Below are 17220 nucleotides of genomic sequence, written 5' to 3'. Positions count from 1 at the left end.
CGTCCACATGATCTAAAAGAAAACACGATTCATTAAACCAGGCCACCATCTTCCATTGCTCTGTGGTCCATTTCTGATGATCACAGGACCATTGTCAGCACTTTTGGAGGTGGAGTGGGGACAGCGTGGGCACTCTGACTGGTCTATGCCTACGCTGCCTCATACGATGCACTGTGTGTGCTGACACCTTTCTCTCATGGACAGCATTTTGTTTTTCAACAGTTTGTGCTACAATGGTTCTTCTGTGGGATCAGACCAGAAGGGCTAGCCTTTGTTAACCTTACACATCGGTTAGCCTTGGATGCCCATGACCCTGTTGCCAGTTTACTGGTTGTCCTTCATTGGACCGCATTTGATAGTTACTAACAACTGCATACCAGGAAAACCTCACAAGATTTGCTGCTTTGGAGATGCTGTGACCTAGTTGTCTAGGCATCAGAATTTGGCCCTTGTGAAAGTTGCTGAGATCCTTACATTTGCTCATTTTTCCTGCATCCAACACATCACCGTCAAGAGCTGACTTTTTACTTACTGTTGTGGCGTTTTTCTGGGTTCCATGCCCGGCCAGGACGCCTGGGGGAGGAACCATAGGCATCTCAGTACCTCCCCGGGATGCTTGGTGGCAGCCTACCTGGCTGACGATGGTGCTTCACTTTCCCGCAGGGTTTTATGGGAGATGGAGTTCTCCACAGCCATGTTAGAATCTGGTGTGGCTGCCAGGGGGTGCTGCATGGGTCCCTGAGCCTGCCTGGACAACTCTACAGCCCCGTCCAGAAGTGTAATCAGAGGCAGGTGATCAAGCACCTGGAGCACTTCTGGGTGGGCTATATAAAGGGCCAGCAACCACCACTCAATGGCCAGAATCGGTAGGAAGAGGATGAGGTTGCCAGGGAGGAGTGCTGGTTTGAGGAGGGAGTGTTGTGATTGATTTGAAGTGCTTTTAGGACTGTGTTGTGGCTGGGGGATTCACAGGGAAGATGTGCCCTCCAGCCGAAGAAAAATAAAGTCATCTTGTGTTTTTACACGTGCCTCTGTCTGAGTCTGCGTTGGGTTGAGCGATATATAGCGCCTTTTATCATACTGTCTAATATATTCTACCCCTTGGCAGGTGCCATTATAATGAGGTATTTGATGTTATTTACTTCACCTGTCAGTGTTTTTAATGTTGCACCTGATCAGTTTGTAATATATCCCATCCTTCTTTATGTGTTTTATTTTCTGTGGTATGTCACACTGTCCTCAAAAGGCTTAAAATGTTTGTTTCAAATACTGCACACCCAATATTTTTTTTTGTAAATTTGTGAATTCTTTTAACAGAGAAGCTGTTTGGTGATTTTCTTACTTGGAACTTGGACGAAGTCTTGTCTCAGCTCCCACTGAAGCCAGGTCAGGTGGCAACTTTAACAGTTGGCATCAGAGTAAAACTCGACTTTTCAGGACAAGAGAATATGCTTCAGGACCTTAATGATGGTGAGTATTTTATATGCCTTGAAGTCTTATATATTTTTTAAGTTAAATTTCTTGTTGACAGCTATTTTTTGTTTCAAGCAGAAAAAAATAATATATGAGGTTGATTCTAAAGTGTTTTTTTATGTTTCATATAGTTTAAATTTTAATTCATATACATGTTTGTTAAATTATTCTCACTCTGTAAACAGGACTATGGTACTATAAACTTGTTCTCAAGAAGACGGTTAAGATAGTGTTTAATTTATTAGTGTTGTGGGAGCTGCCAAACCTTTAAGTAACAGCTTAGGTAGTGATGACAGATATATTTTATTGTAAAACAATAAATGTACAAGAATAAAGTAATATATGAAGAATGGAAGAACAATACATTACAGTAATACCTTGGTTAATGAATCCTTTGAGAGTGAAGCTCCTTTATGTCAAAGTTGGCATAAAATGGGCTAGGATGCATGTGCAAGTTCAAATACCTTTCTGAGAGAGCACTGCAGAAGTCATTGTGCAGCTGTCCTATATGGAATTGTTGTTTACTGTTTATATTGTGCATACTGTAAAATGTAAAGTGATTATAAGTGAGGCTTAGGTGTTTCAAACATATTATACTTATTTTAATATCTTTATAAACTAATATATATGGTTTTCCCAGTATGTTACGAAGGAGCTAAAGTCCACACTATAAAATGGGTAGAAGCTAGAAAAAATAAATGTCATACACCAGTGTCATTGAAATTAGCCCCTGACCATGAAAGGATCCCGTGCAGATTGTGGAACTGGGGGTATGAACAGAGAGGAGTTGCATGAAACTAGAAGGTACTTCTCCATTTGCTAAAATTCATTGGCCTATTTTCATTGCAGTGGGTGAGTATTCTTAAGGGTCCTGACATGGTTCAAATAACAGAGTTGGGGAATGTCATGCAGATGGTGTTGCCTCTTGCCACAAGTGAGTGGTATGATGTAGAGCTGGCGGCATAAATGTGTAGATCCAACGGCGTAAGTGTACAGGCACAGGAATGTGCAGTGTGGAGCTTCATGGAATTGGCCCTGGAATATCAGTGGTGGTGGCAGTGGTCTTAGTAGCAACCTCCAAAATGCACAAAATCACCCCAGGCAGAGATCCTTACAATACTTATTAGTATTCCTCCTGTGCACTATATAGCGATAGTCTTTTCTGTGTGAATGTGTCTAGTATCTATCTATCTATCTATCTATCTATCTATCTATCTATCTATCTATCTATCTATCTATCTATCTATCTATCTAGTTTCACACTCGGATATACCTAATTTGAAAATCTGCACAACATTGACACTGTAGTCAAATAAAATAGCTATGTAAGTAATTCTTGTTTCACAAATAAAAAAAAAAATTGTGTTAACACTTAACATTTTTAAGAAGAAATCAACATCCATATATATTTTTAAAGATGAGTTTCAAGCTTGTGGTCTTTTTTAAAGTATTAATTCCTTCTAATGATATCCATAACCATACAGGTTAATCATGCTCAGAACTTGTTGTTCAAGGTAGAGTCACTTAGGCACAAAATATACATAGATTTGCAAACTTACTAATTCATGACTGTCTGAATTTTTTGAAATTAAGCAGAAAGGGAAGCTACAGAATTGTGACATTTGAAGTAACTGCAAACCAAACAAGCCATTTCTTGACGCAATGATTTTGAAAGAATGCTTAACAGAGACAGGAAAGATACAATTTGAAACATGGGCTCAATGAACTGTTACTCACTCCTATAAACAAAATACTCAAGACTTTTTCTGTTTGATTACACATGAAATCCATCCATCCATTATCCAACCTGCTATATCCTAACTACAGGGTCACAGGGGGTCTACTGGAGCCAATCCCAGTCAACACAGGATGCAAGGCAGGAAACAAACCCCAGGCAGGGCGCTAGCCCACCACAGTAAACATGAAATCAGAATACTTAATTGTTATGTATTTGATAGACTCATCTCCTAATTAATATAGTATATTAATTATTGTTTTATAGTTTTAAAATGATGTGCTTATTATTTAGTTTATCACTAATTGTACATTTTTTAATTTAAAAACTGTGGTTCTTTATCAAAATTATTTTCCCATTCTTGCAGCATATTAATATGGTAGATAGAATACAGTAATCCCTCCTCGATCGCGGGGGTTGCGTTCCAGAACCCCCCGCGATAGATGAAAATCCGCAAAGTAGAAACCATATGTTTGTATGGTTATTTTTATATATTTTAAGCCCTTATAAACTCTCCCACACTGTTAACATTATTAGAGCCCTCTAGACATGAAATAACACCCTTTAGTCAAAAGTTTAAACTGTGCTCCATGACAAGACAGAGATGACAGTTCTTTCGCATAATTAAAAGAATGCAAACATATCTTCCTATTTAAAGAATGTGTGTCAGGAGCAGAGAATGTCAGAGAGAGAGAGCCAGAGAAAAGCAAACAATCAAAAAATCAATACGTGCTTTTAAGTATACAGAAGCACCGCGATAAAGCGGCATTTTGTAGAGGAGCGTCTGTATCCTCTAGGCAAACAGCCCCTTTTCTCATACCCCCTCCATCAGGTTGAGAGAGTGAGAGAGACAGAGAAAAGCAAACAATCAAGCACCGCGCAGGAAGCATATCGTATATCATTGAGGAGTTTTATTTAATATGTAATACATGCTCATGATTGGTTAGCTTCTAAGGCATCCGCCAATAGCGTCCCTTGTATGAAATCAACTGGGCAAACAAACTAAGGAAGCATGTACCATAAATTAAAAGATACATTGTCCGCAGAAATCCGTGAACCAGCGAAAAATCCGTGATATATATTTAGATATGCTTACATTTAAAATCTGCGATGGAGTGAAGCCGCGAAAGTCGAAGCATGATATAGCGAGGGATCACTGTATCACAAAGGCTGAGTTATCTTAAAATAAAAATATTGTTAGTTGATTTTTTTTTTTTATAATTTAGTGGGAGGTTTGTTCCATATGGTTCCTTTTGACCATGTAATCAGAAAAGTGTGTTCTGAATAGGAATTTATGGAATCAGAAAATAAATTAATGGAGAAAAGTTTACATAATTCATAGGAGCCAATAGTTGGTCGGTTAGAAACTAAATATCCAGCTTTTGTGGATAGCATATTAAAAAAGGCAAGGGTTCATTTTTAAAAGTTCTCTTCTACATTTCCTCCTTGTTATTAATAAAGTGTATCTAATCCAATCTTAATCTTTCAAATTCTCGGGTTCAAAGCATTGTGTATTCAGATTATTATAATATAAAGTACTTTATTCTTTGAATTAAAGAAGCCTCGCTGAAAATCAGATGAGAAGATTTTGTCTGTTGGGTACCAACCATTGGAAAGTGGAATGGTGGTGGTTTTGAACTTTGTGTACTTTGGTGTGTGACCATTAATACAAATTGATGGCAATATATTAATTTGCTTTGGCAAACTATTGACACTATTTGAGTATGAGTTTGTGTGTGTGTGTGTTTATGAAGTGGGCCCTACAATAACAACCTGTCTGGGATTGGTTCTTACTTTGTACCCAGTACTGGTAGGATAGACCCCTGCTTCATGTGACTTTAAAGTGAGTTATATAGGTTTGTGAATGTTATGTGGGAATAGCTGTCATTTGTCATTTTTTCCCCTTGTGTTTTTATCAGTAATTATAATATATGTTACATTTACTCGTAAATGAATGGATGTGGTTCTCAAAAAAAATATCACACATGATGCATTATTTTAAATGCACTCTTTGACCTACTTAATCTAGTTTAGAATTGTGGTGGGGCCAAGACCTATTCTGGCATTATCTCCTCTAAGTAGTGCAGTGAGAAAATATTTTCTTCATGAGCAAAACTTTTCAGTTACATTACCCTTTGAGCATATTATGTCATATGTAGACATTTTTACACATATGTGGTATGTTTAATGATTGATTTGTTCATGTTAAAAATGAATTATGACTTGACTGAGTATGATTTTAGATGCATTTCCATAATCACTTGCTGCAATGTGTCTGTCTGCATAAAACAACTTGGCTCTCAGTGGAGTGCTGAAATATGAAACACTTGTTCTGGAAGGAAATTTATTGGGGCAGTTATATTTCCATTGAAATATCTTAAATACAGTGCACTGTACAAGTTCTTGAAATGTCAAAATCCCCTATTAACAGCATTGGTGAATTTGTGAACTCATCTATCTTAAAACAGCGAAACATTCTGTGCGGCTTCAACTGTGAATTAGTCTACTGTTTCAATTTTACCTTGAGATCAATTACGTCAGCTTGTATATTTTAAATTTTTTTTTTTGCTCATTTGACAGTCGCTCCTGGCAACAAAGCAGTGAAACTGCTGCTGTTGTGTGTGTTGAAGCAAGTAACACAAACCTACCTTTTGTAGAAATGTTTAAAAGGTGGCTTGGTGAAACTTTATGCTGCAGTGACTAAACTTGTACTCGGGTTTCTGTTCCAGTAAAAACAGCCTTGCAACTGTTTGTCTAACGATTTAAATAATCCAGTATTTCTCTGGCATTTTTATTAATTGGCAGAACACCGCAGTTATCCGCTTTCTATCATATTTGGTTGCAGACAACAGTTTCAGCTTTTAAATTTCCAATTGGTGCTCCTTTGAAAAGTATTATGTTTAATAAATTTGAATTACAATTAGCCATAGACCTTTTACATTCAGCAACAACTAAAAATACCACATGAATCTTTTCATTACTTGTGTTTAAATCTACTGTCTATGAAAGCAACTTCAGCCACATTATATTGCAAAAAATGTTTTTATGTATGCTACCATTACTTGTAATTACATTCTATTATCACTGTTATTTTTGAATATAACTCACTGTTGCAAAAACATTTGGATGTGAGCGTCAATAGGCTTTGCACCCTAGGAGCCATGTTACCCAAACTATTCTGTTACATTTCAGTAATTATTTACCACTCTGTCCAATTCTTTACCCATTTTGTAAACTCGGTAGTTTTGAAAATTAAGCTCCTGCACAGCTCCCCTTTATATCTTTGATAATGAAATAACGTAATAAAGTCTGTCTAACTCTGTAAATGTTCTGCAAATGTATTTTGGTTAAAACAGTCAAATTATGTTAAAGTGAATATCCCTCAGCATTCTCTGTCCTTCTCTCTCTTCTAACATGCTCATCATGTGGAGGTCCCTTCTTACATTCAGCATCTGACTGCTCATACCTCATACTTGTGCTGGTTATCAATACAAGAAAAAGTTTATGTAGCTTTTAGATGTATAATTATAATAAAACAGTATTAAAATAAGAAAGATTGATTTAAAAAAAAAATCAGGAGTGTGCTCCCCTCGACTTTCTGAAGTGGTCATCAGAAACACTTTCAGTCTGGATCCAATATTTATCAAATATATCTCTTACTTTCTCATCATAACTAATTTATATTATCGATGCACAATCATTTATCTCTATTTGTAATCAAACTTTATATTAAAATGATATTTTTACTCTTGGAGAGGATCGAAAATGGTTGTGGCATTTTTTCATGATTGCATATGTATTACCAAGATTACTTTGCAAGTAAAAGCAGTTATAGTCGCCTAAAAACATAGAAAAAGTGTTAGTATTATATAATTTTTTTGCAATAAATTGCTATAGGTAAAACTGTATTTAGCTACGTTTAATTATGATAATGATGGCGGAAATAAAAATTAAATCATAAATACAAATGTATTACCAGGAACACGACGGGGACTTAGCAGCTTATTTTTCCCAGTGCTTCTTTATATTTAAATGTCATGTTCAATGTTTATATGTTATTGCTAAAAAGATGGTATATAATTTAAACAGTTATGTAGTTTTTAATATCATGAACACATTTATATTTGTATGACACAAAACGTTCAGATGGTTGTTTAAATAAAATACTACTTCTGGTTGAGTAATTTTTCTCAAATTTCATATCTGTTCACTTTTTATCATTATACAGTAAATATCTATAAAAAATTTGAATCATCTATCTGTAATTATAACCATAGTTTACTTGAAGATTTGCAAAAGTATTCAGTTAAAGTACTGCTTCCGGTTGTTGGAAGTACCCAAAAGTTGATAGGTCTCCTTGTTTTTGATATAAAGCAGGTGTACAAAATCTCATTAACCAAGGTCAAAGTGTTTTTGAGTTATCATGTTTACACACAGACAGACACAATTTCAAAAATGAAATTTCTGGACTCAGGAAGGTTTAAAACGATTCATCAAGATTCATCAAAAGCTCCAGGTCAAATTTTTTCACGATTCCTATATTTTCTCTATACATCGTATTTTCGGACATAAGAAGGTCTAAAATGTTAAGATTCATCAAAATCTCAAGGTTGAATTTTTTCACGATTCCCATACTTTCTCTATACTATGTATACAAGAAAGTAAAAAACTGTTGAAGTAATTAAAAAAATCCTTATAATATACTAGCAAAATACCCGCGCTTCGCAGTGGAGAAGTAGTGTGTTAAAGAAGCAATGAAAAAGAAAGGGAAAAATTTTGAAAATAACGTAACATGATTGTCAATGTTATTGTTTTGTCACTGTTGTGAGTGATGAGTGTTGTTGTCATATATATATATATATATATATATATAAATATAAATATAGATATATATATATATTTACACACACACACAAACATATATATATACATATCTATACATATACACATACATATACATACACACATACATACACACACATATACACACAAATACATATATATATATACATACACACACACATATATAAACATATATATACATATACATACATATCTACATATATACACACACAGCTATTTCGTATCAGTGCAATACGCTGTTTGTTAAAACGGATGACACCCGCTCTTACGTGCAAGTCTGCGTGGATATTATGAACTATCGTATTTGTTCAAGTTCTATTTAAATTTTAAATAGAAGGAATTTTTATTTAGTCGACAGAAATATCTTTGGTAGGAATGGTAAAAACAGACAGGAATATTATTCCTGAATAAATCAACTCAAACCTTAAACAACTTATAATATTTTGCTCTCCATAAAAATATATCCTGTCAAAATTATACAAATTCAAATATGAACATGCTGCATAACAAAACCTAGAAATATAAATAAAATGTGTTCCTTTCAGCAATAACAAATCAAATCATTCAGTTGTCTTTGCTCATATGTCATTTTAGAGCTGGACTCCTGGCATCTTTTTTGGCAACAGTTTCGTTTCTGTTTGGTGTGAGGTTCTGTGTTGTGGAGATTCTCAGGATGGATTGCAGGTGCTCATCAGTGAGGCGACTCCTGTGTGCTGTTTTGTTAGTCTTTATCACTGAGAAGAGCTTCTCACACAGATATGTGCTACCAAACATGCACAAGGTTCGAGCATGTAGACGGACTTTTTGTTCTTCAAAGTCACCAAAGCGCCGTGCAAACTCAGTGCGCTCAGTTTATCAGCAAAGTGCGTATTTGGGAACACCGTAGTGGCGACTTGGTTTAACATTACTTGGTAATAGGGAAAGTGGGGCAAGTGGTTGTGTCTCCCATAAAAGCAGCCTCAATTGAAATCACTTTGTGATTGTGCACGGTAAAAGCGTCCGCTGAAGTGTCAGATTCTTATTTAATTCTTCTGCTTTCTGTATCTTCTGCATTGCATTCAGGTCTTTCAGGTTACCCTGATGTTTTGTTTTATAGTGCCGTCTTAGATTAAATTCTGTAATTACAGCCACATTAGCTCCACAAATGAGACACACGGGTTCAGTAAACATATACTCAGCCTCCCATCGGTTTTAAAAGGCTCTATTTTCAGAATCAACTTTTCTCTTCAGCATCGTGTGAGCTAGCCGCAATAACTTGCAGCATCTTAAGGTAGACTTGATTAATGCGGTAACTGTTCGGCAAGGCAGCTGAAGCGCTGCATTATGGGATCTGTAGTTTATTGTGTTACCAGCGCTTCATATACCCGGGCTTTAATAACAATAATACAGTATATAAAATGATCTCGCGGGCGGATATAATTACGCCGGGCGGATGTGGCCATGCCCTTGAGTTTGACACATATGGACTAAATAGAACTTGAAAAGATATATTTTTCAAATGTGATCGCAATTCAGATAGAGTTGGCGCACTACAGCCTGCATGCCTCAATAAGTCATCCTCCCCTTGCCCTTACTTTTTTACCGTTCATCTAATGAATACACTGAGTATGGCTTTACCAAAACAATCACTGATGGCGAATAAAGTATCCATTATTCGAGTATGTAGATCGGGTTATATATATCTATACTAATAAAAGGCAAAGCCCTCACTCACTCACTCACTCACTGACTCACTCACTGACTCATCACTAATTCTCCAACTTCCCGTGTAGGTAGAAGGCTGAAATTTGGCAGGCTTATTCCTTACAGCTTACTTACAAAAGTTGGGCAGGTTTCATTTCGAAATTCTACGCATAAGGGTCATAACTGGAAGCTATTTTTTCCCATATAATGTAATGGAGTCTTGAGTTGGAGATGGCCGCGGAGGGCGGAGTTTCGTGTGACATCATCACAAGGAAGAACTCCAGCGATGAGCACAAAATGCCATTTCACAATTGAGAAGGCAGAAAAACATTATGAAGCAAATGATGCATACAAGCATATTCATAAGTACAGCTACTGCGGAAACAAAGCACGGCGTGAACCGTAAGTTTATATTAAATTAAGTTCATAGACAGGCTGCCACTAGCGTTTGTAATTTAGTGCCTGCCCATATAAGGCCGTCCATCAGCGGCAATCCAATACAAACACTGCCGGTAAATATTCACGTGTGAAGGACTGTGCTTATGCAGAGGAAGATGAGATGGTCAGGGTGGTGTTTGGCACAAACTCATTGAAACTGCGAGCGAAACTTTTAAGTGCCGGTCTTAGCTGACATTACGAGATGGCACCAGTACAGCTGGGAACCCGATGAAAGATCACCAAGCGGCTCCGTGAACTGGCGCGGTGCACAGACAAAAGCAACAGTTCCAAAGAGTGCTGAACAAAACCGAATTACACAATTGAGAAGGCAGCAAAAAATATGGCGTCTTATACATACAATCATATTCATAAGTGCAGCTACTGCGGAAACAAAGCACACGGTGGAAAAAGTGAATGTCCCGCTAAAGGAAGACAGCGTAAAAAAAACCTGTGCATGCAGTTTGTCACATCACAGATAAAAAGGAAGACGAGCTGTTTATTGATGCAGTAAGGAACTAATCGATGAATGAAACCTCTTATCTTTACAGCGATTGACAAACACGGAATGTAACTTGAACACATCCTACAAATCACGAGCCTGATTGAAAGAAATAATGATAATCAAATCCTTGATGACAGCAACATTTAATAACACTCACAAAACAATTACTGTATATTGACAATCATGTTACGTTATTTTTAAAATGTTCCTTTTCTTTTCATAACTTCTACTTCTCCACTGCGATACACGGGTATATATATATAAATGTATATATATACCCGATCTAATACATACTTTAGCATAGACAAGCCACTGCGCTGTGGCTAATTGTAGAGTCTTAAGCCTCTAACGCCGACATTGAGGTTGATTCGAGAGGGATGTACTGACTATGTGCGCTACCGATTCATTTACCTTAGCATCTCCTTTGTTTGGGGCGTATGAAAAATATTAGGTTAGCAGAATCATGTTACGTTATTTTTAAAATTTTCCCTTTCTTAGCACAAGCACAGTTGAGAAGCTTTGATGCATGTACTCCATACAGCGTTAAAAATAGCGCATTTAATCACACTTTCAATTCAAGCAAGCGGGAACTTTTGTCAATGCATGATTTCCTGGTACATCCATTACACTGATGCACACATCACAGCTACAAAAATGTTAGAGTCGGAATAAAGCGTTCCTACGACTGATCATTTCGACTACCGGCGAAGCCTTGATAAAAGCATGGTTTTGTGCACACTGAAAAGCAAGCAAAATTAGATGCATTACAAGCGGACTTTGTGGCTCTTACTGGGGATCATTGGACTTCCGTGACCGTTAGTAATTCTAAATACATCTAATTACAAAATGTTCAATGATCACACTGTTTTAGCCTAATGTACAAAATAATTTTGGCTAATGTTACTTAGAGTTTAAAGAGTAAGCTGGTCAAATTACCTTTTATGTTTCTGACTTATTTTTTTGCGAAGAAAAACTGCACTTTATGGTGAAATTTTGGTTATTATTATTTAAAGACAATACTATTCTGAAAATGTACTTAAAGTACTTAAACTACCACTTTATTTTAAGTCTGCCCAATTTTAACCAGGGATGATATTTTTGTTTCTGTTTTGAATTCAAATGCAGTTTAAAAGCTTTTTCAGAAATTAAAACAGCTTCAGTTTACAATATTCATGTCCATGTCTATTATTTGATTCAGTAAGCCCACTAAAACCGTTTTAAATAAAAAAAAAACATTTGCGATTTGGGGCAAATTTACATGTCTTGATTTACATCGATTAATCAAGATTAATTCTTGCACAGCCTCTAATTAATTGGATTAATTTTTTTAATCGAGTCCCACCCCTAATATATATATATATGTAGATATATATATGTAGATTTGTATATATATGTGTATATACAGTATATATGTAGATATGTATATGTTGTATATACAGTATGTATATATGTGTGTGTGTATATATACAGTATGTGTATATATATGTATGTGTGTATATGTATATATATATATATATATATATATATATATATATATATATATATATATATATATATATACCAGCAACACTCATGACAATTACAAAACAATTACATTGTCAATCATGTTACGTTATTATTAAAATGTTTCCTTTTCTTTTTACTTCTCGCTGCCAATAGGTATTTTGCTATATATATATATATATATATATATATATATATATATATATATATATTGCATGCTTGTAGTAGGAGGCAGCGGATTGATTCGACAGCACCTGGGAAACCACTCGCCGCCAGGGAATGGTGGGGTATTAACTTTCTCCCTCTGCTTCCTCATAGGAAAAAGACCGTCCTGCACCATAGGCATGGATGACCGCAGTCGCGATACTTCCGCCCTTCCTCCGCCATCTTGCCCTGGCGTCATCCTTCCCATCCTCCCTTGCGGTCCTTCCCGACATTCCTCCACTTCCGGCTCCTCCCCAATAAAATGGCGCGACGCCAGGAGTCGGCGTCGCGCATATGAACTGTTTGTTTATGATTTTGACCTGTTTTTGTTTTCTGTACAATATACGGGGCGGAAAACCCCAACCCTTGCTACTGTCTCTCGGTCCTTTACAAGTGGCGTAGCGGCAGGATAAAGATCCCGGAATGGCGGAGGGACAGGACCTGAACACCGTGCTGCAGGGAATGAGCGCCCAGCTCCAGGCCCTGCAGCAAGCGCAAGCCGCTACCAACCGGGAGCTGGAGGCCACGAGGCCAGGTTAGTGGAAGCCCAGGCGAGACCAGACCCGCCCAGGCAGCCGCCTCATCCTATGGTACCGATGGGCCCGCCGGAGGGCGTCGATGCCTACCTGGGCATGTTTGAGAGGGCGGCCACCGGAGCAGTGGCAGCGGTCAGTGGCGTCCATCTTGGCGCCATACCTAAAGGACCAGCGCTGCGGCCTATTATGACCTCCCTGAGGAGGAGGCGCTAATTACGACCTCCTCAAGCCCGAAATATTGGCCCTACGGCATTAGCCGGGCCAGCAGGCGGCGAATGGCGGAACTGGGTCTTTGACCCGAAAAGCCCTTCGCGCCCAGGCGTTGAGTTCTGGGGCAAGATGGGCGCTGGCTACGGCCAGAGAGCCCGGCAGGCGGAAAGTCGTCGGCGGGTGGCCTGTGAAGGCCTGGTCAATGCAATGCCCAGTTCCCTCGCCCAGCAGGTCGGGGCACGCCTATCAGAACATGTCGGGCCTCCTCGGCGTCCTGGAGCGTCAGTTGGCGGTCCTCCGACTTGGGGGTCAGAAAAGCCTGCTCGCGGGAACCCGGCAGGGGCGGCCACCCCGAGCCCCTCGGCGCGCTGCAGAAGCGCCAGCCAGAGCAAAGAGAGGCGGGTCCGCGCTGTTTCAAGTGTGGCGAGACCGGCCACCTGCTGCCAAACTGCCCCATCACATCGCCCGGAGCCTATGGACTGCAGCTGGACATCAGCGGAGAGGTATTGTACCCGCCGCATCCCTTGGCGAGTCGAATACGGGAGTGGTGTTGCTAAATGGGCGCGCCGTGGTGGCTTTGTTTGATTCCGGCAGCAACATTACCATTGTTGCTCGCCGTTTCGTCTTACCGCAACAGTGGTTAAAGCAACATTTGTTGGTTACCTGTGTACATGGGGGGACTAGGTCATATCGTTCCGCTCACTGCTATCTTACCTGGAAGGGGGAACCAATCAAATGGCGGTCGCTGTGTTACCTGACCCCCTTCCCAGTGATCCTGGGACAAGACTGGTCTAAAAGAATCAGCGGTAAGCCATTCGCGCTCGGGGCCTCGTTGGATCTTGTCATGAGGGGAAAAGGCAACCCTCCAGCGGCCTCCACGCCGTGCACAAGGGCAGGCCCTATGGGGCTGGTGTCTCGGGGACCTTTCGTGGCTACGGACCTTGACCGGAAGATTCCGCGGAGAAGGGACTAGCCAGGGAACTTCCCCCGGGCCCAGGCCCCAAGACCCTCTCGGCGGCCTGGACCATCAATTTCGGTCCACGCCGGCCTCCTTTAAGAGGGAGCAGTGGAATGATGACTCCCTGCGCTTTGCCCGGAACGCGATTGTTCTGCCTAACAGCTCGACAGCGGACGGATCCACACCGCGGGAACCCTTCTTTGTCCTTGAAATGATCTGTTGTACCGGTGGCTACCCATGAGGCGAGGTCGCGGAAGTTGTTGCTAATTCAGCGTACCTTCCGGCGGGAGATATGCGAGTTGGCACATGCTCACCTCCTAGGCCCACCTCGGGGCGAAAAACACTGGAGAGGATTAAGCTCCGCTTTTACTGGCCTGGGATCAATGAGGAGGTCCGGCGGTTCTGTCAATCCTGTCCGAGTGCCAGACCCGCCAGATTCCTAGGAGGGACCGTGCTCCTCTAGTCCCTATTCCCCTCGTGGACATCCCCTTTGAAAGGATAGGGGTCGATTTGGTGGGACCCCTGGAGCCCTCAACCCGTGGCCACAAGTATATCCTAGTCATGGTGGACTATGCCACCCGGTACCCAGAGCGGTTCCCCTGCGCTCGCTAATACTAAAAGCATCGCACGGGAACTGGTTAACTTGTTTTCGCGTGGGCATACCCAAGGAGGTCCTCACGGACCAGGGTGCGCCCTTCACTTCGGATACGTTCAAGGAGGTGGCCAAATTACTGCAGATAAAGCACCTGAAAGCGTCAGTCTATCACCCGCAAACTGGCGGGTTGGTGAGCGATTTAATCAGGCGCTTAAGCAGATGCTCCGCAAGGTAGTCAGCGCGGGCGGCAGGAACTGGGACCAGCTCCTCCCGCTCGTGCTTTTTGCCTACCGGGAGGTACCCCAGGCCTCTACGGGCTTCTCCCCTTTTGAATTACTATACGAGGCGACAACCCGGGGAATCCTCGACATCCTAAAGAAGGCTGGGAGGCGAGGCTCTTCCCTCCTCTAATATTTTGATGCGTGGCGCAACTGCGCGACCGACTCACAAAGATCAGGCCCCTCCTAAAAGAGCGCGTGACTCGTGCGCAAGCAGCGCAGGCCGGTGTTACAACCGCAACTCCGTCCTCAGGGAGTTCGCCGGGGACCGAGTTATGGTGCTCGTCCCGACCTCCCACTCGAAGCTGCTCGCTCACTGGCAAGGGCCTTACGAGGTTAAGGAGAGAAAGGACTGCGTCGACTATTTGGTAAAACAGCCCAACGTCGACCGGTGAGAGGATCTATCATGTCAACCTGTTAAAGCCCTGGAGATAGAGAGGAGCTTCCCAGCTCCCGTAGGTCACTCTCCCTTTCGCAAGCACAACTGCCCTTAACCTCGTGAAGAGCTGACCCCCAAGCAGCGGCAGGAGTTAGCCCAAACACTCCGAGCCATCCCGAGGTAGTGGCGAGTCACCCGGCGGACCGCTGATTGAGCCGCGATATAGTCACGGGCCGGGTAATCGTCCGGGAGAGGCCCTACCGACTCCGGAGGCAAAGCAGCGCAGAGGTCGAACTGGAGGTGAAGCGTATGTTGGACATGGACATAATTGAAGAGAGCCATAGTCCCTGGTCCAGCCCTATTGTCCTCGTCTCCAAGCCAGGCGGCTCCTGGAGGTTCTGTAATGACTTTAGGCGTCTGAATCAGATCTCCAAGTTCGATGCCTACCCCATGCCCGCATTGGCGACCTCCTTGGCGGCTGGAGTGCGGCTCGATATCTGACTACCCTTGACATGACAAAGGGTATTGGCAAATTCCTTTAACGGCATCCGCAAAGGAGAAAGCGGCCTTTAGCACCCCTAGCGGGCACTGGCAGTACAAGGTCCTCCCATTTGGGCTGCACGGGGCCCGGCGACCTTCAGCGTCTGGTAGATAGAGTGCTGGCCCCACCAGTCCTATAGTGCCGCCTACCTGGATGGCGTTGTCATCTATTCCGGCACCTGGGAGGAGCATCTACTGCAGGTCGCAGCTGTCCTCCGAACACTGGCTAAAGCCGGCCTCCGCATAAACCCCGGAAGTGTTTTTGGATTAAAGGAGGCCAAATATTTAGGCTACCTCGTGGGACAAGGACAGGTGCGGCCACAGAGCTCCAAAGTGAAAGACATCTTAGAATGGCCCCGTCCGAGTACCAAGAAACAGGTGCAGGCTTTCTTGGGGCTTGCGGTTACTACCGCCGGTTTGTTCCCGTTTCTCGAAGAGCAGCACCCTTGACTGACCTGACAAAAGGGCGCCCCTATACGTGGTGTGGACCGACAAAGCAGAACAGCGTTCAGTGACCTAAAGAAGGCCCTAACGTCGGCACCTGTGTTACGGACGCCCGATTTTGGGCTCCGTTTATTCTCCAGACCGGCGCGGACACAGGCCTGGGTGCGTGCTGAGCCAAAGCGTCGATGGTGTCGAGCACCCTGTGATGTACCTTAGCGGAAACTGATGGACGGGGACCGCACGCGGCAGTGGAGAGGGAGGCCTTGGCCATTAAGTGGGCAGTGACCCACCTCCGGTACTACCTGCTGGGTGCGAGTTCGCTCTGGTGACTGATCACGCTGCACTTCAGTGGATGTCCCTGCACAAAGAGTGAATCCAGCGGGTCACCAGGTGGTTCCTGGACTTACAGCCGTATAAGTTCACTGTCACTTATCGGGGGGCACCCTTCAGGCCAATGCCGATGCCCTCTCTCGTATTCACGACCTCTCGGTTAGGTCCGCCCGACCTGGCGGTCCTGGGCTAAGGGGGATCGTGTCGCACGCTTGTAGAGTAGGAGGCAGCGGATTGATTCGACAGCACCTGGGAAACCACTCGCCGCCAGGGAATGGTGGGGTATTAACTTTCTCCCTCTGCTTCCTCATAGGAAAAAGACCGTCCTGCACCATAGGCATGGATGACCGCAGTCGCGATACTTCCGCCCTTCCTCCGCCATCTTGCCCTGGCGTCATCCTTCCCATCCTCCCTTGCGGTCCTTCCCGACATTCCTCCACTTCCGGCTCCTCCCCAATAAAATGGCGCGGCGCCAGGAGTCGGCGTCGCGATATGAACTGTTTGTTTATGATTTTGACCTGTTTTTGTTTAATCTGTACAATATACGGG

At 42.1% G+C, this 17220-nt stretch overlaps 1 protein-coding gene across 1 annotated transcript in view; it reads left to right on the top strand.

Moving 5' to 3' along the window:
- The window catches only part of trappc9 (trafficking protein particle complex subunit 9), an 851225-nt gene that overhangs the window by 150957 nt on the left and 683048 nt on the right, over nucleotides 1-17220 (top strand). The window contains exon 16 of the mRNA XM_039737694.1: nucleotides 1318-1470. Within this exon, the coding sequence (XP_039593628.1) occupies nucleotides 1318-1470 (153 nt within the window). The remainder of the gene's footprint in view (nucleotides 1-1317; nucleotides 1471-17220) is intronic.

This window comes from Polypterus senegalus, chromosome 15 (genome assembly GCF_016835505.1).
Source record: "Polypterus senegalus isolate Bchr_013 chromosome 15, ASM1683550v1, whole genome shotgun sequence".
Taxonomy (NCBI): Eukaryota; Metazoa; Chordata; class Cladistia; order Polypteriformes; family Polypteridae; genus Polypterus; species Polypterus senegalus.
This window is presented reverse-complemented; position numbering and strand designations above follow the sequence as displayed.